We start from the raw sequence: 21,531 nt of genomic DNA, 5'->3' as shown, positions 1-21,531 counted from the left end.
AAATAATAAAAGAAAATAATTAAACAATTTCTAGTCTAGGATTTGAAAAGGTTCAAAAGGTTCAAGATGGGCAAAATGGTCCATCTATGGTTAGGGAAAAGTAACTAGGTGACTTCCTAATTTGGTTTCTCCAACAAGCCGGTTAGAAGCTAACTAGACTTGTTAAGTAGGGCTTAAAAGTCAAGAAACGATCCTTGAGGGGCTAAAGTGTAATTACGACAAATTATGAGAATTTAAAAGGAAATATTAAAAGCAATCTAAGTAATTAAAAGAAAAATTCAAATATTTAACGAAAATTTTTTATTGACTGAAAATCAGGGCTGTTACAGCCCCGATATACACACACATACTTGGGGGCCCTATTTTGGTCCAAAAAACTGGAGGCCCAAGGCCGTTGCCTCTTGGGAATTGTCCGGCCGTGTTACAAACTGAAAGCAAAACATAAAGCAAACAAGCTACAAGATAATTAAGATTGTTCATGTAGTTTCTAGTTCTGCTTGGAGTTGTGAATGAGTTTCTCTATCTCTAATGCGATCATGAATTCAAAAAGTTTTAGTTGTATGCTTGCGCGACACTAATGGCTCAGGGGAACTTTTATTGGCTGTTTCGTAATAGAAGTCAACTCCATCGAGCTCTCTCTCGTCTTTAGTGATCATGTTGTCTAATATTGTGCACGCCTTGATAATGTCTTCGAGGGTTTTACGTTCCCAAAAAACGAGCAGGTCCACAGAGAATGACAAAATGTGTTTGGAGTACTCCAATGGCTCGCTCCACATCTTCCTTGCCGACTCTTGAGCTTTGGCAAAATCAATTTGCTGATTGCCTCACGGAGATGGGTTTTTTTTTTTTTTGTACGATTGTTGCCCGGGTTGGTATATATCATCGGCAACGATGGTAAGATAAAACCCAAAGTATAATCGTTGCCATTGATGGAGTAATTGCATAGAGTACGGCCTTCAGCATGGAGAGCGGTCGAGAACCTTAATGTCATTACGAGATCCTGGCAACCCAAAAAAGCATATGCCATTTCCATATGCATAAGAAGTCATTTCCTCTAATATAATAGTCAGCCCATGGATACGACTATTGCACACACATTTCGCCGTAGTTGGGCAATTTTTCCACTTCCATTGCATGCTATCAATGCTTCTTATCATCCCAAGAAACCAAGCCTTCCACCCAATGCTAGTAATCTAGCAGTAGCAGTATATCATCAACATTTGGCGAGCTTAAGTACTCAAGTGACAAAATTGCAATTACTGCCTTAACAAACCTTTTTTACACACTCAATTGCTGTGCTTTTGCCAATTCTCAAGGAATCATCGAGGAAATTCATTGCTACTCCATAAGTGAGCATCTTCATGGCAGCTGTCACCTCACTACAAGAAATCAGGGCTTTCCCCGCACTCTCTTTCCAGCATTTCCAATAAACCCTGGTAAAGGTCAATTTTTTTTAAAACAAAGACGTGTGGGGTGCTTTTCAATTTCTCCATCGCTTCTTATCTTCCCTTCGGCGGCCAAGGCAGAGAAAACCCTAACCCCAAAGGATATACCGCTGCACCCCACCCCCACACCTCTCTCTCTCTCTCTCTCTCTCTCTCTCTCTCTCTCCTATTTTCTCTTCGATCGACACTCCACTGGTCTCTGGCCTCCTCGATCTCACTCTACTGGTACTTTTTCTTCTTCTCTCTCTCGCTCATTTTGGCTTGAATTTGTATCACGATTGGACTGATTGTATCTCATTTTGGGCAGAGAAACTTCAGGATCGACGTACCATGTGTTCGGCTGTTCTATCTCTACTGGTATTTTCTCTCTCTCTGTCTCTCTCTCCCTCTCTGCGGTCGGCGGATATGCGGTAGTGAAGGAGTTGCGGGTTCATGGATGGCTGTTACGGATCCGTGGTGTGGAAGCGAAGGACGGCCCAACCGGTTGTTGGTGCTCTCACTACCTAAAGGGTTCTGAATCTATCTCTCGTCCATATGAGCACTCTCTGTCTCTGGGGTTCTACGTTCCCCTCGCCACTGGTACGTCTCTGTGTGTGTTTCTCTCACAATGTCTCTTTATTTTCTCCGGTGGAGTTGGGCTTCGGTGGTCAAGGTTGGGTTTCTAGTTAGGGCAATCTATTCAGGGAGGGAGGGAGTCATGGGGAAGGGGGATTCGGGTTAGGGCGCAAAAAGCTTGGTTTGCTTGTTGGAAATGATAAACCCCTTACTTTGTTGATGGAGTTACACAATCTATTGATGATCTTTTTAGTTTCTACAGAAGTTTTCGAAGGTTATTAGTTTCGATGACTCATGTGTTATTGAAATATTGCAGAGATCTTCAGGGAAACAACTTGACTGGTCAAATTTCAGATGAGATAGGCAACTGTGTTTCTCCGATATTACTGTAATACTTCACTTTCTAGTCTTTTCTTCGTTGTAATATTGTGATGTGTTATCTTCTAGTGAAATGTTTAGTAATCCTGAGAAGTTTGTGTTATCTAATCGATGGAGAGTTGCATGGTTTTAAAGGTTGTGTTTGCATTATGAAGGGACTATCCACTAATTTGTTACATGAAGGCATTCCATTCTCAATATCTAAGCTTAAGCAGCTTGAGCTATTGTGAGTTAATGCTTGAAGTGCAGTCTGATTTGATCACAGTGGAAAGTTTTTAGCTCTCTCAATTGAGGGTTTATGTGCACTTTAATGCAGGAATTTGAAGAACAATCAATTGACTGGCCCTATCCCTTCTACATTGACGCAGATTGCTGACTTGAAAACACCGTGAGTTTCCTTTTTAGAACCTGAAACTGCACATAAGTACTGGAACTGTGATTTAGGTTCTGAAATTTGGTGATTAAACATGGAAAACTGAATTTTATTTGCTGAATAACGTGTTCAATTGCTGAAACTTTAGTCTAGAATGTTGAGAACTTTGTGGGATGATTTGATATTGCTGAAACTTTATTGTAAGTTGAATTTTTAATGAAGCTCTGTGGCAAATAATGTTTATTCATGCTTGAATATCATATTTGATTCAGGTTTAGAAGCAATCCAATGTGGGAATGCATCCCCTGGCATTCAAGTTCCACAAGATGCAGATGGACACTGACGAGATTGGATTCCTTCTTATAGGCTAGTGGAAAACGATTCAGGTATATTGTAAGGAAGTCATCTGATGAGTTCTAATTTTTAGCATGTGGGCGTATAAAATTGGGGTCTTTTTTGCTATTACTAATAATGTGCTTCTTGTCACTATGTATGTATTGTTGCCTCTTACACTTTTCTACTTAAGTTAAGGACTTCGCCTCTTGCTGGGTATATATAAGCTGTTTGTGGTAGAATTAGCCGTTTCAGATTTTCGGTGCCCAAACTTTGGTATGCTTTATTCTTTATAAGCAATGAATTGCTATTGTTAAAAATTAGTTCTAGGGTATTCATGCGATATCAAGCCTCAATATTTGATCATTAGTTCTATTCTTTTGGGTCAATGTTAGATTCTTATTTCCATATTCTTGGAACAAAACAAAACTCATTCTTTGGATATGAAAGGTGATATATGTTTTGGACAGTGACCATTAAGGTGGCCAACGTAACTGTGTAGTTCTGATTTTGTTTGTCGAATTGATTAAGGTGCTAAAAAACGTGACCGATCACTTGTCTCTTGTCTTGGTAGTTGCAGTACTCTTAACCATGAATAAATGTTTTTCCTTGGCAAATCTATTGGTTGCAGGTACGTGCAGAATAATAAGTTATTTGGAAAAGTGCCATCAGGTCTTCTGGATAAGAATCTTGTTTTGAAGTAAGTATCATTTCTTTAATTGTAGAATTGGAACTCATGAGATGGGATGTTATGTTAGTGTCTGGATCATGAATTTGCGGAGGATTTACCAATGATGAACAGAGAGATAGGAAACCACTGAAATCAGTTAGCTTCTTCACTTCGTCATCTTTCCTTTACCTTTGGCTTTCCCTCAATAAATCCCTCCAAGAAGGCTTTCAACTTCTTTCTAATGAACGATTTGAAGACTTGTATAAGAACAACTGATTTAGGATGTAGATCTCAGACTATGAATGGAGATTTTTACTGCAGCTCACTAGGAGAAAAGAAACTGATTTAGACCAAAAAGAAAAAAAAAAAACTTGTACAAAAGTATTAAGTGTCTTAAGCAAATCCTTTTTGTTGATAACCTCAGACCAATCAATTGTATATTGATTAATATGCAAATGCTCGAACACTACTTGAAAATGGATACTCAACTTTAGGAGTTGCTTCTGTTGTCCTTATCCAATATTATGCCTTGGATTGCTGTCCTTGATACTGTTGCTGATTTCATCTTGTTTGATGATATCTTTGTTGCTGCAATGTGGCTGCACTATCTTTATTGATGAAAATAATTCTGATTTCCTTGTTAGCTACTGTAATGCTGAACTCTTGTAAGCTTCTAGTGCTGCTTGATGATATTTTCGATTGGATGTTATGTGTTACAGCTGCTCCTTGATGTTCGCGCTTGGAATATTTTGTTGTTGGGAAGCTGCGTAGGTTTCGTCCGTTGCTGTCTCTGGAGTGCTGATAATGTCTTCACCATGTTGCCTTTATTTGGCTTGGATTTTTATCTTGGATGTACCATTTGTCGAGTTTTAATAAATTTTGTCGATTTGTATGTGTATTTGTTATTTATTACTTATATGTTTGTTACGTTGAACGTGAGCAGATGTTAATGAATTATGAACAGGTGAAAATAATAGTAAATGGGTAAAATGGCATAAGTATTTTTTTTTAATAAAAAAGGGACTATTCCCGGCATTTAATAAATGCTGGGATGCCGGTATTTTTTTTTATAAAAAAGAAGACTATTCCCGGCGTCTCGTAAACGCTGGGAATTCCCTCGCCGGCGGCGGTGTCGATTCTTACTGGAAAACTTTTCCCGGGGTTTCATAAACGCTGGAAAAAACGCGGGGATTATTCCCGGCGTTTTATAAACGCCGGGAAGTATTCCTGACCCCGGCAGTCGCGGCGTTCATGGAAAACGTTGGGATAAACGCCGGGAAGACTTTTACCGGCGTTTAAAAAACGCTGGGAAAGCCGTGATTTCTTGTAGTGCCTTTTGAAGACGAGACAAACTGAGTACCTGAAGACCATCACCTTGTTGGATAAAATACAAATCATAAGCTTCCACCGTTGATACAATTCGAAGAAAAAGAGGTCAGTGCATCCAAGACCTCCTCGTGAAGAAATTAGAGGCATAAATAGAAGGATTGTCAAAATATTGATGATATGGTATCCCGTGGCCTTGAACTTGATCACATTTCGATACTATGTGTCCTCGAACAAAATCACGTGTCTAGATCATCTCTAGTTATTGAGTCGGTCATTATGAGTCGTTCTTCTCGAGAACAACTATCGTCAATATTTCCAACTCATCGTTGGAGTAAGTGTCATATAAGATTTTTTGATTAAGCTATTGTCATCATATTTTGTGAATAGAAGAATGAGAAGTTATCACAAAAGAAATTTGAGACTGGTTAAAATGAGGGAAGAAACAATATTTATAACGGAATATAGCAGTTACAATGTTCCTGTTACAATATAGCCGATTAGCCATTGAAAAATATGGCCGTTCAGAAAATCATATAGTTGTCGCTTTCAAATTATAAGTAAGACCGTTGTGGAATGCCACATCATCACCACGTCATTAATATGTTGTCATCATGTTTGCAACACAAAACTTTCATTTCAAAAGCGTTAAGTTTGTTTGGATGGATAGCACAGATAGAGAGTAGGGTTGGAATACATCGATGAAAAATTTAATAGGCAAAGTGGTGATTGTATTTTTTTTTTTTTTGTACTTTTGACTAGGCAAAAGTAGAGTAGGGTTGGAGATGCTCTAAAAGGATTTTTAAAGCTATTTTGCCTAGTCTGCACACAAAAATCAAGCTTCAAAAGTCTCTACAAAAAGACTAGCTTCTTTAACATTTTTTCAATAACTCAACAAATGTGTCGAGCCTCTTCCCCTAGACAACTATGCTGAACAATGTTCATTTTTAGAAAGAGTACACCTCACTTTTTAAAGTGTTCTCTCCTCCCTTTAATTTTAAAATATAACATGTTTACTTGAAAGAAGATAAGGAAAATAGTATTGTTGAATTATAAATACAAATTGACTTAGTCAAAATAGAAAAAAAGTACAATTTCACTATCAAATTTAAGTGTTGTACATGCTCAAACAATCTAAAAAATAATTTTGACATAATCATTCTGGCTCAAGGGCTGTATTTGGTGTAAGGCCTTTCTGAAATCCTACATGTGTATTGTTCACCCGGTTCTGAGTTCCGGTCCTGACATTTTTGTCCCTCTCATGTCGCTATGAGGCAGCTGAGTGAGATTTACGGCAAAACCCAACAAATGCGATAAACGAAGCTGAGGTTTTCTTTATATCTGACCAATATCAACCAAAACCATGGCATCAAGTAGGAAAACATCTCTTCTATATTAATATGAATGTATATATGTATCACTATATGCCTTATATTGTGTTTTAATGTTTGAGGCAAACTCACTTTGTTATGATTAATTTTTTGTACATTCTTGTTTCGTGAAAGCAAATATTATTGAAGACCCTAGAAAAGGCCTTCGATATGCCGATACCAGGAAATTTATGCACCCAAAGTGAAATTGATGGTCAAGCTTGTGTAGCACCAACACAGACACACAACACTGTCACTCCGACACATCGATTTTAAAAAATAGGACAGAACATGTTGGTGGACACATTTTAGGAAATATGTATGCCTATTCTTATATGATTAGAAAATAACAAATATGGCTCTAAATTCTAATTGTAAAGATGTTACACTATATGTACCTTAGATCATATATCTACCAATCACAAAAGTATTTGAACAAAATACATTTCATACAAAGTTCAACCTCTTTAATTAGAGTTTACTATTTCATTTAACACCCCCATCTTGTTGTGTGAGTGTCTTGAGAGTGTCCAAGGAATTTTTTAAAGTGTCCTTGGAGTGTCCAAAATAAAAACGTTGAAAAAAATAGGTAACTTTGGATTTGAGTATTGAACACGCGTCCGAGAGTGTCCCTGAGTGTCTGTGTCTGGCAACTGTCTGACACTGGTATGTGACCTACAACGAAGTGTCAGTGCTATGTAGAACGAAGCCAACGGTGGCTCTACAAATTTGTAGTAGGATGTTCAAAAATTAACTTTACTAGTTGACTTCACTAACAACATGTACACATAATCACGTATATTAGTATGAATAGTGCAATAAAAAAATGACTAACGTACCTAGTGTTTTACAATTGTCCTCTACGAGTTTTCATATTGTGAGCTAAGCATGATTAAATTGGCTTATTAAGCTACTACCTTTTTGGAATTATCCTCTTCTTATCATGGCTCTCTCATTAGGACAATATGACAAGATTTTTTTGTTGTAGACTTGGATCCAAAGGGAGATTGTTCTAGTCAACAAGGCTTCACTTAGAAGATCTTGTGTGTTGTGCTATTAACACAATACATTTAATAGAACATAGTCGAACTTCTTTTAAAACATTTGTTGATAACTGTATAAACGGGAAAATGAGAAATTAAACATAGCAATTGTTATGAATATTAAATTAGTCCATTCAGACCGTACGTAATGGCCATGGAGTTGATTGTCTAAGAGAGAAGGCATAGCACTATACTGATACCTATGGATCATTTTTTTTCTTTTTAAATTGGGAAATTTTTAAAAATGGTCCCTCTAGTTTGCACGAGTTCTCATTTTCGTCCTTCTACTATTAATTGTATCAATTTTAACCCTATAGTTTTCATTCCATCTCAATTTCGTCCATCTCCCTGACGCCGTCCATGAAACAAACGGAATTGAAGGGCAAAATTGTCATTTTATCTCACAGAGGGACCAAATTGAAATTTTATGCAAACGAGAGGGATTATTTTTAAAATTTTACATTTTACTTTCGTTTTTTGCAAATAAAATAAAAAAGACCATAAGTAATGTATTTGACAATTGAATTATTTTTTATTGGGTAATCAAACTATATTGAAAATTTTATATTTCATTACACATTACAAAAATATTAGAAAATGCACAAATCAACCCCTTAGCTAATGTCTTTGTATCATGTTCTTATAATCTTCTTATTTTTTCACCCAATAAAAAAAATGTTTAAAATCCGTGTTTATTTGTTATATGAGTGATCTTATGAGTAAGTCCCAAAATAAATACACTTATACCCATATTTTAATGTATTTGATCTCTTAATATTTAATAGTGTTTCATTACTTAATTAAACACAATTACAAGATTTCTAAATACTACTGAACAACTTTTTCTTTTTAATCATGTGACAAAAAAAACAACAATAGTGAAAATTCAATTGAAAAAAAAAATGCAAGACCAAGACAATTAACATAAGTGTTGTTTTTCGAATTTTCTCATTTTTTTTGTGATGTATATAATAAAAACTTTACAAAATTTCAACATATTTTTTATTATTCAATATAAAATGAGATGAGAAATATATTATATATGATGTATTTTAAATTTATTTACAAAAACAAAGTAAAAAATAAAATTATAGAAATAGTCCCTCTAGTTTACATGAAATCTCAATTTAGTCCCTCTGTGAGGAGAAATGACAATTTTGTCCTCCAATTCCGTTTGTTTCATTAACGCCGTAAGCGAGAGGGACGAAATTGAGACAGAATGCAAATTATAGGACTAAAAGTAACACAATTGATACTAGAGGGACGAAAATGAAAATTCATGCAAATTAGAAGGATCATTTATAAAAATTTCCCTTTTAAATTTTTGTATTTATGTCAATGTGTGGGGGCTTTGTTTGGACTAATGTAATAAGTGTTCAACTATGTATTATTGTTGTTGGGTGTCCATAATGTATCGAGTTGAGTGTTCAAATAAAATCAAAATAAAATTACTACGAGTAAAATTCTAGAAAGCAATTAGGGTGGTTGGCTGATGTAGGAGTAGGACAATAACGGGGGTTTTAGGGTTTTGGTAACTAATGGAAGGATTTGGGTTAGGGCGTAGCTAAATTGGAGAAACGGAATCAAACAGGGCTGTGTTAGGTACTGCGAACAGTAATAGGGGACTAATAGTAAATAAGAAAATAAGAACAAAAGAGAAAAAAAGAAGAAAGCTCTAGGAATCACTCCTAGAGGGTTTATGTGATTGCATCACACAATCCATAAAGAGGCTTCAAAAGCTCTTAAATTTTTCATAATATTCAACTACGTACCTTAAATTAGAAGCATTATTACCTTGCTTATACAGACTTGAAGACTTCCTAAACCAACTATAACTAGAAAAAAGAAAAGTACTAATTCTTTAGTCTTCCAAATCTACTTGTTACTCAAAATGACCCATAATAAATAATCCAATTACATAACTTGACCCATAAAATAACCCACACGGGCGACCTCTACAGTCCATGTACATGAAACTAAAATTACCAACATACCCCTAGCTGAAAAATTGTCTAGCGACATTCTTATTCAATACTCCCTCCGTCCCATTTTTTTGTCCCATGATGCCACTTTTTGGTGTCCCAAAATATTTGACCATTTAAACTTTTTAATGGGTATCATTGGATTCATTTCCTATTTTGCCCTTCCCCTCAAGTCACAATCAAATTGTAAAGTTGTACGACTGAAAAGTTCCATAACATTGAGAAAGCTTTTGCTTTTGAATTCTGAGTAAAAAGCTTGGAGGAATCTTTTGCCACCAAAATTTTGGAAATTGAAGTACTTTTAATTTGTAATCATGATGTTTCTTAAATGGTTGGAATGCCAAAAAAACCCAAACATTATGGGACGGAGAGAGTGCATAAATAAGACTCTACTGCGATTATTGTTTGACTATCCGTGCTTCTTAGGTCCCATCTTGTTACTATGCGAGTTTCCCTATATTGTCGCTTCCTTAAATTTAGTTTTCCTCGAGCCTCTCATATTCTCCATCATTGGCTGCCACCCATCTTTTGGTGCGATGTCGCCAATGACTGAAAGAACCAGAAGTTACCAAGTGAACCTTAGGGTCCTGTTTGATTGATTGGTCAGACTACTAATGACAAGGGCAGATCCAGCATTTACCTTTAGGGTTGCCAAAACTTGAGAGTCAAGTTTTCTAGGTTTGGAGCTCTCTATATCCAAGGGTGGGGTTTTCAAGTTTTGATCCTGAATACTAATGTTTCATAATGTTTGTTAGAAAAGTGATTTTTAGCACTCCACTTTTATTGTTTTACACTCCACAAATTATCTTTTAACCTCTCACATGGGATGTAAAATGCAAATATAGAGGGCTAAAATCATTTCGCTAACTGTGGTATTTAATTTATTTTATGGGTTTTTTTTATGGTGTATTTAGGGAGTGCCAGCATACATAAGCAATACTTACATATACATTATTCACCATACATATAGAGGATTCCTAGCAAAGTTGCATGTGCCATAGCTCCCCCGGCCAATTCCTTGGTTCTGTCCTTGGCTAATGAGGTATATATAATTTGCTATATGGAATCTTAAGCCTCATTTGTTTGTTCTGATTGATCGGATCGAATTCATAGCTCTGATTGATCGGATCGAATTATGAATTCAAGGTGCCCTAATGTCCTATGTTTGGTTAGAAGTTTACTGTCTATATTAACAATCCCATGAGAATGTGGTTTTATTAATCCATACATGAGCCGATTAGATTGCATATCTAGGAGATTATATGACCATTCAGCCATCACTATAATTAGTCAAACAAAATAGAGTGGGCCATAGTATGATAAATGCTGCCAAGGCTATTAAAGGGAGGGATTACAAATGCCACCACCAATTGTTTCATTCAAATGCCAGATATGCCCCCGGGGATTTATAATCCATCCCCATAAAGTCTAGTGAACCCAGTAGGAACTTATAACTACAAAAAACAAAAAAGAAACTTAAGTATTATGATGTAGGAATGACAGTTGATGAATATAGAATCAAAGTCAATCTACATATCGTATTGTAGATTGATCATCGAGAGACCACACTCGTCACTAGATTGGCACTGGCACCATCCTCATGTCTTCTTTGATAACATTGAATCTGGTAAATTCGTTATCCTGATGCTGAAATTGAACAACCAGTTGCCTTCTTGCTGGCATTTGACTAAAAAAAACAAAATGCTTTAAGCTCACTTGCACGATCTTTAATTTGTAGCAATGGCGGTACACTTTCTCCCAACAATATCGGATGGTCTGGGTAAATTGCACGTTTGTGCCAACCGTGCTCTGTCGTAACCTTGAAAATGGAAACACATATTATGTTGGCCCTAGTGAATTTTGGGATAGGATGCATTTTAATTTACTGGCACCAGCAATATAGATAATACCCCTCCTCTCTGTTGGGCTAATACTTGCTTCCTTTGTCATTGCTTCCTGAAAATGTCTAACTTGTCTACGTGCCCTTTCTAGAGCTTGTAGCTCTTGTTCATGGTTATTCAAAGGCAGTTAGGCAAGTTTGCCCCTGTTGTCGATGAGAAAGGCAGATAGACAAGCAAAAGAAGTGGAACTAAATTTTGAAAAAGTGAGGGAAATCAACAAAACTAATAGTGAAATAGGGCTGAGGGACGGGGAAGGGGAACAAACCAGAGTGGTGCTGGTGGTGATAGCTGGAGGGAGATAGAGAAATCAGATTTTGAGCCAGCCATTCCTAGTTTTGTCTGTATTCAGAAGTAATTTTATGGTGTACTTTTCCAAAATTTTTCCTTCACTTCGAAGAGGACTTACATTTTGAATATTCCAACATGGAAAGAAGGACCAACAATGAGGAACATCTGTAGTATTTTTAACTTCCTCTGGCTTTGATTAGATTAGCATGGAGGAAAATAAACATTGAACTCTAGCAAACCTGCACACTTATGCGGACAGAAATAAGCCGGGCAAATGCCTTAGTAAGACAAAAGCCTACTAGTCAAATTCTCTGAATTTCCTCAGTTGTTCCTCAAGTAAAAGTGTTCTACACTTGTAATATAGTTTCCCTAGTAAATAATACTTATAAAAAAAAATCCGACCTTGTTCCACTCCAGATCAACAGGCTTCGAGACTTACACATTTGACCTCTTAGTGAGGCGAGCTGCCCTAGCTCTGGTTAATTGAGTTATCCCAGTTGGTCTTTTGGATGCTTAATTTTAGTTGAAGTCGTGATTCATTAATTATTGGCTCACCCCATATACTATTTAAATTGCAACTGTGTCCAGTCTTCTGTGTAGCTGCAATTAAACAATCTAAACAAATGTTCGGGGAAGGGCAAAATGGTCAATTGCTTTAAAATGTCTTGCTGTGCAACTAAACCACTCCATTTTCAGGTTCTTAGATCACGTTGTTACTGTTGTCATTGGAATTGTTTGTTTCTAACTTTCTATCAGTGAATCAGTTTCCAGCTGGTGTATTGTGATTTACTATTTCTCTCTTACATTTTTTTTGGTTGTCTCTCTCTTTGTAACATTACTAATGTGGGACTGTAAAATAGTGTTGTGTTGGTATTCTTCTTTGTTTTATAAGCCAAGAATGACATTTATGATTGTTCTTCAGATAAAAAGATAAACTATAGCTTGAGATGAATGAGCTTGACGGGATCAAGATTCGGAGGAAAAAGCTTAAGCGGATTTGCAGTCCAATGCAAGATCGAATAAGTAATTTACCTTGGAACACATTAGATTGCATTCTTTGCCACCTCCCAATACGTGATGCTGTGAGGACAAGCCTATTATCAAAAAGTTGGAGATACAAATGGGTTACCCTTTCCAAGCTTGTATTTAATTATCGCAGTGGAAACTTGGAAGACATTCTTGGGAATATGAGGTAGTGAACTTTGTGTATCGGGTCCTCTTGGCTCATTGTGGCCAAATAGACGAGTTCAAGCTTTCAACTTATAACAGTATAAGTTCCTCTGATCTTGATCATTGGATAAGTCATCTTACAAAGAAGGATATCAGAAGGTTAAGTCTCATTTGTGGCGTTGATCTAGAAATGTACGAGTTACCTCCTTGTATATTCTCTTGTCAGCAAATAACTCACTTGTGCATCAACCACTGTTTGCTGAAGCCTCCTCTCGAATTCAAAGGTTTTAACTGTCTTGTGAGCCTTAATCTCGAGAGCTTTTCCATTGATACCATAGAACTTGAAAGGTTGATTCGCAGCTGCCCAGTTCTTGAGAGATTGGTGCTAACTAATATTCTCTCTCTGCCTCTGTTTAAGGTCTATGGTCCAAATCTCAAGTACTTGTGTCTGGAGGGAAACTTTGGTGATATCCACCTTGAGAATTGTTCACTTCTCACTGGCATCTCCTTCCAGATGACCTCAGACGGGTTGGAAAGTCACCAAGAGTTCGAGGAAGGATCGGCTTATAGATTGATCCAAGCTCTTGGTTGCCTTTGCGGTCTTCGTCGTCTAACTTTTTCTTGTGTATTTCTCAAGGTAATATTTTTAAATGTTTTTCTCTTCTAGAGAAGAAAAACTAAAAGAAGTTAAACCAGAACCGCAAGTTCATGAAAGTTTCAACGGTGTTATCAAGGGATTGTTTAGGTTGTAGAAGAAGAGAAGAAAATGTGGGATATTTCACCTTTTTTTCCAACCAGAACCACAAGATTCTAGACTTTCATTTTCCCGAGAAGTTATTAGTATAAACAAAACATGGCATTTTGTTAGCTTCTGTTTCACGGTCAGTTTTTTGATAAGAACTTCTTATAAAACTGTTTTTGAAAGCATATGCATTAAGCACTCATCGTTTTGTATTGTACGTATTATTTAGCGTGATTAATTCTCTGAATATTTAAAATATCTTTTTTCAGTGTCTTCTTAAAAATGCGTTCTTTTTTAAAATCCTTAAAAACAAGTTTCTAAACGCACCAACCAAATGAGTTTTCTAAACAATATTCTGGAAAACCAGTTTGCTAACAGAGGCCAAATGGCAAACAAGCAGAACAAAGCTTGTATTTTACAAGCTACAAGCTTTTTAACATATCCTGTCTTCGTTACTACTCCAGTATCTGGCTCTGAGCAAAGGACTAGAGAAACTTCATGTTTACAAGCATCTTAAGGCTCTTAAACTGTCGATGAATTCATATGACTTGGATGAGGTGGTTGTTGCTGTTTCGTTATTGAGCGGCTCTGAGCAAAGGACTAGAGAAACTTCATGTTTACAAGCATCTTAAGGCTCTTAAACTGTCGATGAATTCATATGACTTGGATGAGGTGGTTGTTGCTGTTTCGTTATTGAGCGGCTCCTCCAGTTTGCAAGAGCTTTACATCTCAGTGAGTTTCGAATTCTATTTACACTTATGAAGTAAGTGTACTAAAACGAACATGTCCTACCTGCCCTAGCTGTACGGAGTGCGTATGAGTACTCATATTTGGCATGGTTATCTGCATATGTACCAGTACTACGTACGAGGAACACATATTCCTATTCATCTTGTTGGTTTCTTTTCAACTCCATAAGCACCCAATATATACTCAAGTCGTATCTATGTTGGAGGAGTTTTTTCTTTTACACAGAGATCAAGTTAGATTTATGGGACTTTTTCTCTATGCTTTGTTGTAAGGACATATCCCAATGGTTCCATTACCCGTACACTTGCTTTATCGATTTAAAATTTTTTGTGTTTTATTGATAAGTTTAGAATTGAGATTAAATTGCTTGAAATTGATCACGGGTGTCGTTATCTTGTTTAGGCTTGCAATGATGTGCACATAACCCACCGACCTATAAATTTTCTGGACAAACTTCAAGCGAATTGCTATTTCAATGCTCTCCGTGTTGTGGAGATAAAACTACACGGGTACAACAGCGAGCAGAATTCTATCCCTTGCTGGAGATTGGAGTTGGAGGTCATCAAGTTCTTGCTTTCTCGTTCTCCAATACTTGAGAAGATGATAATCCAAATGTTTGGACAAGGAATTCAACTGCATAGACTCTTTATGGGAGAGTTGCTGGAATTTGAAAGGGCCTCACCAAGAGTGGTTATCACATTCTTTCCTTGAAATTTACTCCCCTCGCTTCATCTGTCCTTCTCTGCAGTGTCGGTAGCAATGTTGAAGCAGGGACTCAATTTAGGTAAGAAATTTCTCTCACATCTCCTGATGATATTCCAGTAATCTTTAATATCATAAATGTTGATATACTTTCAGTTGGGATAGGGAATGAAGTTCTCGTGACCCATTAATTGAAAGCTTGGATATATCTTACGCCATTGACGTTCAACATTTCTTTTCTTTTTTTTGGGTCAAGCGGAAGGCCTTCGGTCCCATTTGGTAATATGTAACACAAAACATATGTTCTGGTGTATAGACAATTAGACATATTTATATGATGTGCATGAGCTTGCGTTGTCCTTTTCGTAACTACAGGCTTCTCAAAAATTAGGATTATTCTACATCTTAGTGAGCTTCTGACGGTATTTGCATATGCATTTTGTGATTTGTAGTACCATTGTGAATTGACATAGAATCCATTGGTTGCTAGCTTTTCTCCCCAACCCTGCTTACTCCTCTAAACATTCTCCCATTCACTTAACGCTTTGATTCTACGGAGTGTGGTTTATAATTTATCGCTATTTCTTCCTTTCTCTGGAGAATGTCTTCTTTTTCTCACATACTTCAGGTCAAAAATCTACTGGTGTATCTCGTGCACGTATGAGAAAAGGCCCTCATTCCCTTTGTTATTATCATGTGGGAGACGCAATCAAAGAGAATATAAGACACATGATATATTAGGAAAACATTAGCTTGATTACTCGCTTGGTTTTTACAATGGAGAGAGCCCTCCTTTTTATAGGCGCAAGAAGGGATAGCTTGCGTCATCGCTTACATCACTGAACAGTATTATACATAATTGCCTCGTACTGTTACCACATAAATTTTTACTACTGTACCAATTACTCCCTCCGTCCCTTTTTAAGTGTCCTGCTTCGTAACTCCAACTTATTAAAAAGGCATCATCATTACACCTTTCACATCAACTTTTTCCTCTACTTTCCCTACTTATCCATCATCATTACACTTTTACTCACTATCTTTTCAAAATGAAATCTACTTTTAGGGACAAAATAGACAATTCACTAATTTTTACCCTCCTAACTTTACAAAATGGACACTTATTAAGGGACAGCCCAAAATGAAATACTGGACACAAAATAAGGGACGGAGGGAGTATATGATACAACAACACCAACAACAGCAGTACTACTTCTGCCATATTTACTACTACGTACAACCTAAACAACACACACCAATTATATGATACAACAAGCCAATAATTTCACCACCTCCTGAAAATGAAAGAGACAGCTAGCAAGAGCACATGTTTGTTATTCTGGATTATTTGAACCACTGCTTCTAAAATAGTCTTCAGTTCTGTCAGTCAAGTGATACTGGTCCAAAAGATAGCGAATATTTTGACGTCATTCTTCTGGATAAATATCATTGAATTTCCAGTTTGCGGATTCATAATGGAGGAGAGATGAGGGAACTTTTGCAAGTGTCAATCTTTCGAGTGAACACAGTGTTTGAGTGATGACAAGATAATTTCCACTGTTAATTTAGATTCTCTGAGACTCTGGATGTGCAGAGAAGAATATAGTATGATACTCCTTTCGCCAAGTGATAGAACCATCTGGATTAGGAAGACATTTGTTGTTACGACTTGTCCAAAAAGTAAATTGGAGATTTCCGCCTGCACTGTTAAGGATTTGTCTGATCTTCTGTTGCCAGTAGGATATGCTTCCGAAGAGCAAGAGAAATTTCAAAAAGAAATCTTCTGGAGGATGGACCTGATTGAACGCCGCATGTGCCAGATAAATCAATACTGCTGATTTATTAAAGCAGACACTTATAGTATAAACAACTACTAAGTACCATAAAAGGAGGTAGGCCTCTTTTTTGAAATAAAAGACATTGCAGTCATATATTTCAAACTGGGTGAGAAATGGATAGACTGGATGGAAAGATAGACCTTCTATGAGACTTTCATCAAGACCATACTTGAAAATGCAGAGATGTTGAAGGTTTTGACACATTTGGACACACCTGGAAAGAATGGTTAACTCTAAAATGTGACACTGAAGGTGGACAGGAAGATTAATTGGGTGAAAACAGGAAATCATTGGGAAACAATCAGGAACAAATGAATGTGGTTTTGTTTTTAAAAACTGGTTGATTTCTTTTTTGAGTCTTGACAAAAAATCAGGGAGGACATTTGTTTTTCCTTTTATGTGAACAACATCAAAATTCCAATTGGAAAACCAATTTGCCCATCTGAGTAACTATGTCTTTGGAAGGTGCTTTTGTTTGAATTTGAGCATGCTGAAAAAACTCATCATATCAGTCTCAATTAGAAAATGATGACCGATTAGATGAAATTCAAACTTCTCAATGCTCCTTTTAATTGCCAGAATTTTCTTGTAAGTAGAGTGGTAATGAAGTTCTGCTGGAGAAAATGTACCACTTTTGTATCCACAATTCTGCGCTTTTGTTCTGAATTTTCTTCCAAAAGAACTGCTCCCCAATATAGATCAGAGGCATCTGTCTGAATGACTCTCTTCCCATCTGAGGGTATGGTTAATGGAGGAAGAGTTTTGACTATGGCTTTGAGGTCTTTGACAACTTTGGTATAAAGGGCTGACCAAAGAGGAGGGGTTTTCTTTAGTAGAGCTGAGAGATGAGTACGGTATTGGGCAAGGTTGGGAATAAAATCAGCCATATAGTTAACAATTCCAAGAAACTGTTGAACTTGTTTGACTGTAAGATTTTCATCTGAAAAATGGTCAAGTTGAGAGACTATATAAGGTTGGAGGGCATATTAACCTTTAGAGATATGCATCCCTAAAAAATCAATTTCTGGTTGAGCAAGAAGAATTTTTTTCTCTGAGAGCATGATACCATGGATTTGAATTAAGGAATGAAAAGTTTGTAATAAAACAACATGAGACTCAATATCTGGGGAAAAGAGTATGATATCATCAATGTAGACAAATGTTGAGGACAGAATTGGGGAAAATACCCGAATCATGGCCTTTTGAAATAAAGATAAAGCTATTTTCAATCCAAAATGCATGACTAACCACTGAAAGTGGTGATCTGGAATGCAAAAATCAGTTTTGGGACAATCATCTAGATAGATGCCGAGCTGCCAGAAACTTGCTTTTAAATCAAATTTTGAGAAAATTTGAGTTTTAGGCAAGTTTGCAAAATGAACACTTCTCCAAGGAAGAGGCAATTTGTTATCCTGCAGAAAATGATTAAGAGGCTGGTAATTGATAGCCAGGCGAAGTTTTCCTCTTATCTGCTCTGTCCTTTTATTTACATAAAATGCTTCACATGCTCACTGAGAGGTTGTGGGCTCGATCAAACCTTCTGACTGAAGTTGCTGGAGCTCTTGAAGAACAAACTGGTAGTGTTATGGGTTCATTCCATGATGGGTAGTTTTGGTGGGATTGATGTCTTTATTTTTCTTAAAGGGAAGAGAAATGAAGAAATCTGAATTTTTTCAAAGTGGGTTGGAGCATTTGGTGAGGAATTGGGAATGGGATTCAGCACAGGAAGTTTGGATTATGGCTTCTTTGATGAACGAGAAATTTTCTATGGAAAAGATATTTGGTTGGTTGGTCCAGGGTAACAAGTAGTTTTTGTATTTCAAACCTTTTTTGAGCCAGAAGACTTTGCTGAGATTTTGGAGAATATCAAAACCTAATAATAAATCTTTTCCTGGGAAATCAGAACCATAGACTTGGTGTTTTATGGTGTATCCAGGGAAAAATTGGATGGTAATAGGTTTACTAATCAAAGTGATGACAAAAGTTTCTCCATTGGCTACTGTAAAGGGTCTAAAACACGATTGCCAGTAGGACCTGGGGAGGATTGCTGGGTTAAGAATGGAGGCTACTGCACCAGTATCAAAGAAAGCGATAACTGGTATAGGTTTCTCATATTTTCCAAGCAAGATTTTGACATTGGCTAAGGGTTGAGCTATCATGATGTTTGAGAACTCAAATATTTGGATTTCATAGGGAAATGAGACAGAATCATCAGAAGAATCATTTGATTCTGATGAAGAATCATCAAAGGTAAAGGCAAGGATTGCCTCAGCCGTTGCTTCATCATCAATGAAAAATAATAATTCAACATCGGCATCTTCAAGATCATCATCAATGAGAGCCAAAGAGCCCACCATTTTGTCCACCATTTTGTCCCTTGCTGCTTTATTTGGACACTGTTTAGCATAGTGTCCTTTCTTTCTGCATATGTAGCAGCGATCAGACTTTCGCTGCCCTTTGAATTTTTTCTTCTTGAAAAATTTTCATTTTTTCTGGCGTGAGAACTTGCCAGATTTTGAAAACTTTGGAAACTTGCCAGGAGACTGGAACTTCCACTTTTGAAAGTATTTGGACTTCCAATAGGAAGGACGGCAAGTGCACTTCTTATCTTTGCACTTTATAGATATGTCTGGTCGGTCACATGCTTTGCCATGAAGTTTTCCCTGTTCTACAAGTGTTCTGAGGAATTTTTGGTGATTGCACAGTTTTTCCAAGGCAATCAATGAGTGCTGGTAAATACTGCCAAGAAATGTTGCATTCAGCGTCAATCCTTTTGTTTGAAGTGACCTCGTTGTCTCATTTCTCAATGGTTCAGGAAGGAAATTGAAAAAGGCTTGCTTGCTTTATCAAGTTCTTGATTAAAGTATTTGAGACTCATGATATTTAGCTTAAGCATTATTTAAGATGCACTATCAACTTTATATAACAATATCGGGCCTCACGGCATTTAATTTAGTGACCAATATACAGGAAGAAGGGAAATAAGCCTTAAAAAGATGGTACTAAATTTTTTGCTAAATTTCAATAGCTGATGGGGGTTGCAACCAATGGTATGATGGAATAGATTGGACAGGTTGTTGGACAAAAGAAATATGACAAATTTGATGTTGGCTATCGATACTAATGGACAACATTGACAGCGCTAAACGATAGAAATAGTGCAATTAAAAAAAATGTGCAACGTTTAGCGAAGTTGAGAAAACTGACAATTTAATATGCAAACGTAATTCATATCAACAATATTGTTTTGTTATAAACATAATGTTATTTCGGAAAAATTAATGTCTATGGTGCTTCTTTCAACGATGTAAGTGGGGCATTTAAAGGCGATGTCAAATGTAACTACAAGAAATCTGTCTTCTCTCTTTGACTTGATTGTCAATAATCTTCGCAGTGGTAAAGACAATGGAGTATATGAATTGGCAATTAATATCCGACAACGAGTATATGTCTTAAGTTTAGCATGATTGTGTGTATAATATCTGCTAAGAATTTATTGACGATTGTTTTGAAGTAACTAGATTGATTAGGATTCATATTTACATTGAAGAAAAATTAGTCGATTAGCATAGCTTTGATCATAGATGACTTCCCAGTATATGAAAGAAAGTTGAGGTTCCACGTTTGTTAATGGGTTAGTTGAAATGTTGTGAGAACAATTACCTCCTCTTGTATATATGTATTCCGTTAAGTAGAAATAGAGAATTATTTGCCAACCACAAAGCTAATAGCGATGGTGGAAAGACTTTTCAAAACCTCATTCACAAAGCGTAAATGCGAATCGGTCATAGAGGACAATTATAACGACCCTAATACATATTATATCCCTCAATACCGTGCTTTTCATTAATTTATTTCTATCTTCTGTTCCTCACAATTGTTTTGCTGGTGTTGATGGTCACTTAATCTGAGTTGATGGTGATGTTTGTTGAATCGTCAAGCTGAAGTTTTCAATATGGGTGTTGAATCTTGTTTATTGTTGAGTCTTGTTTATTATTGTTACGTTTCCGTTTGTATCAGTTGTTTGATGGTCGTCTGTCGAGTGATTTTGTGTATGTCTGTACTTTCTTATTCATTATCAATGAAGTTTCCATTTGCTCGAAAAAATTATTGATTGGGAATTGTTTAAATTGGTAATTCATTATATAGGGAAATGCTTCAATACACGCGGTTACTGGTTAATTGCATTGTTTATGCAAATCTTGATATTTTATCTATGGGGCCGGTTCCCCCTACACAAAATTTGACACAAGTTTTGACAAAATACTATTCGGAGTTCCACTCAAATGATCGAAGCCGTTCAATTCATTTAAAATATGCTTTTAAGAGTTCTTATAAAAAATCAATTCAATTCAATCCGATATCGATAAGGATTTGATCAGTTCATTTTATTTTATCTTGTAAAATTTGACAAGAATCAATTGAATGAACCAATTAAGCATTTACCGATATCCGAATGAGCTGATTTTTTATGAAAACCCCTAAAAATACGTTTTAAACAAATTGAACGGCTCTAATCATTTGCATTGGACTCCAAAATGGGTCCTACAAAAAACTTGTGTCAAATTTTGTGTGAGGGGAACCGGCCCCTCTATCTATTGTCTGGCTTTTGTGTAAAAATGTTTTTCATATCTATATTAGGTAAACAAAGAATCTCATCACATA

The 21,531-nt window shown here is 36.4% G+C and overlaps 2 protein-coding genes across 17 annotated transcripts; both read left to right on the top strand.

Moving 5' to 3' along the window:
• The first annotated feature begins 519 nt into the window (after nt 1–519).
• Nucleotides 520–4,820, top strand: LOC131300560 (LRR receptor-like serine/threonine-protein kinase ERL1). 12 transcript variants are annotated; one of them, XR_009190993.1, is made up of 8 exons: nt 520–1,670; nt 1,753–2,024; nt 2,317–2,388; nt 2,534–2,604; nt 2,695–2,766; nt 3,024–3,137; nt 3,716–3,784; nt 4,474–4,820. XR_009190993.1 is itself a non-coding variant. In XM_058326464.1 (5 exons), exons 2-5 carry the CDS (start codon nt 1,980–1,982, stop codon nt 3,115–3,117), a joined length of 282 nt encoding a protein of 93 aa, XP_058182447.1. In that variant the 5' UTR covers nt 1,411–1,670; nt 1,753–1,979; the 3' UTR covers nt 3,118–3,662. The 12 variants fall into 12 exon arrangements, 4 of the variants coding, with proteins under 4 accessions (XP_058182447.1, XP_058182445.1, XP_058182446.1 ...); XR_009190994.1 differs by lacking the exon at nt 2,317–2,388 and having other exon boundaries at nt 1,414–1,670; XR_009190990.1 differs by having other exon boundaries at nt 1,421–1,670; nt 2,317–2,604.
• A 266-nt stretch (nt 4,821–5,086) lies between these two features.
• Nucleotides 5,087–15,263, top strand: LOC131300559 (F-box/FBD/LRR-repeat protein At1g13570-like). Of its 5 annotated transcripts, none has more exons than XR_009190987.1 (4): nt 5,087–5,188; nt 12,587–13,471; nt 14,729–15,110; nt 15,194–15,263. XR_009190987.1 is itself a non-coding variant. In XM_058326459.1 (4 exons), the coding sequence occupies exons 2-4, from the start codon at nt 13,025–13,027 to the stop codon at nt 15,035–15,037; spliced, it is 636 nt and encodes a 211-aa protein (XP_058182442.1). In that variant the 5' UTR covers nt 5,087–5,188; nt 12,587–13,024; the 3' UTR covers nt 15,038–15,257. The 5 variants fall into 5 exon arrangements, 2 of the variants coding, with proteins under 2 accessions (XP_058182442.1, XP_058182441.1); XR_009190988.1 differs by having other exon boundaries at nt 15,185–15,263; XR_009190989.1 differs by lacking the exons at nt 14,729–15,110; nt 15,194–15,263 and adding an exon at nt 14,041–14,139 and having other exon boundaries at nt 12,587–13,118; nt 13,253–13,471.
• Nucleotides 15,264–21,531: the final 6,268 nt, after the last annotated feature.

This window comes from Rhododendron vialii, chromosome 9a (assembly GCF_030253575.1).
Source record: "Rhododendron vialii isolate Sample 1 chromosome 9a, ASM3025357v1".
Lineage (NCBI taxonomy): Eukaryota > Viridiplantae > Streptophyta > Magnoliopsida > Ericales > Ericaceae > Rhododendron > Rhododendron vialii.
This window is presented reverse-complemented; position numbering and strand designations above follow the sequence as displayed.

Bases quoted from the DNA above. Each gene is read 5' to 3' on its own strand.
- LOC131300560 (XM_058326462.1), top strand. From the start codon at position 2,432: ATGTGTTATCTTCTAGTGAAATGTTTAGTAATCCTGAGAAGTTTGTGT. The intron at 2,605-2,694 runs GTGAGTTAATGC...ACTTTAATGCAG, and splicing joins CTTAAGCAGCTTGAGCTATT to GAATTTGAAGAACAATCAAT. The intron at 2,767-3,023 runs GTGAGTTTCCTT...TATTTGATTCAG, and splicing joins ATTGCTGACTTGAAAACACC to GTTTAGAAGCAATCCAATGT.
- LOC131300559 (XM_058326458.1), top strand. From the start codon at position 13,025: ATGTACGAGTTACCTCCTTGTATATTCTCTTGTCAGCAAATAACTCAC. The intron at 13,472-14,728 runs GTAATATTTTTA...TATCTTGTTTAG, and splicing joins TTTCTTGTGTATTTCTCAAG to GCTTGCAATGATGTGCACAT.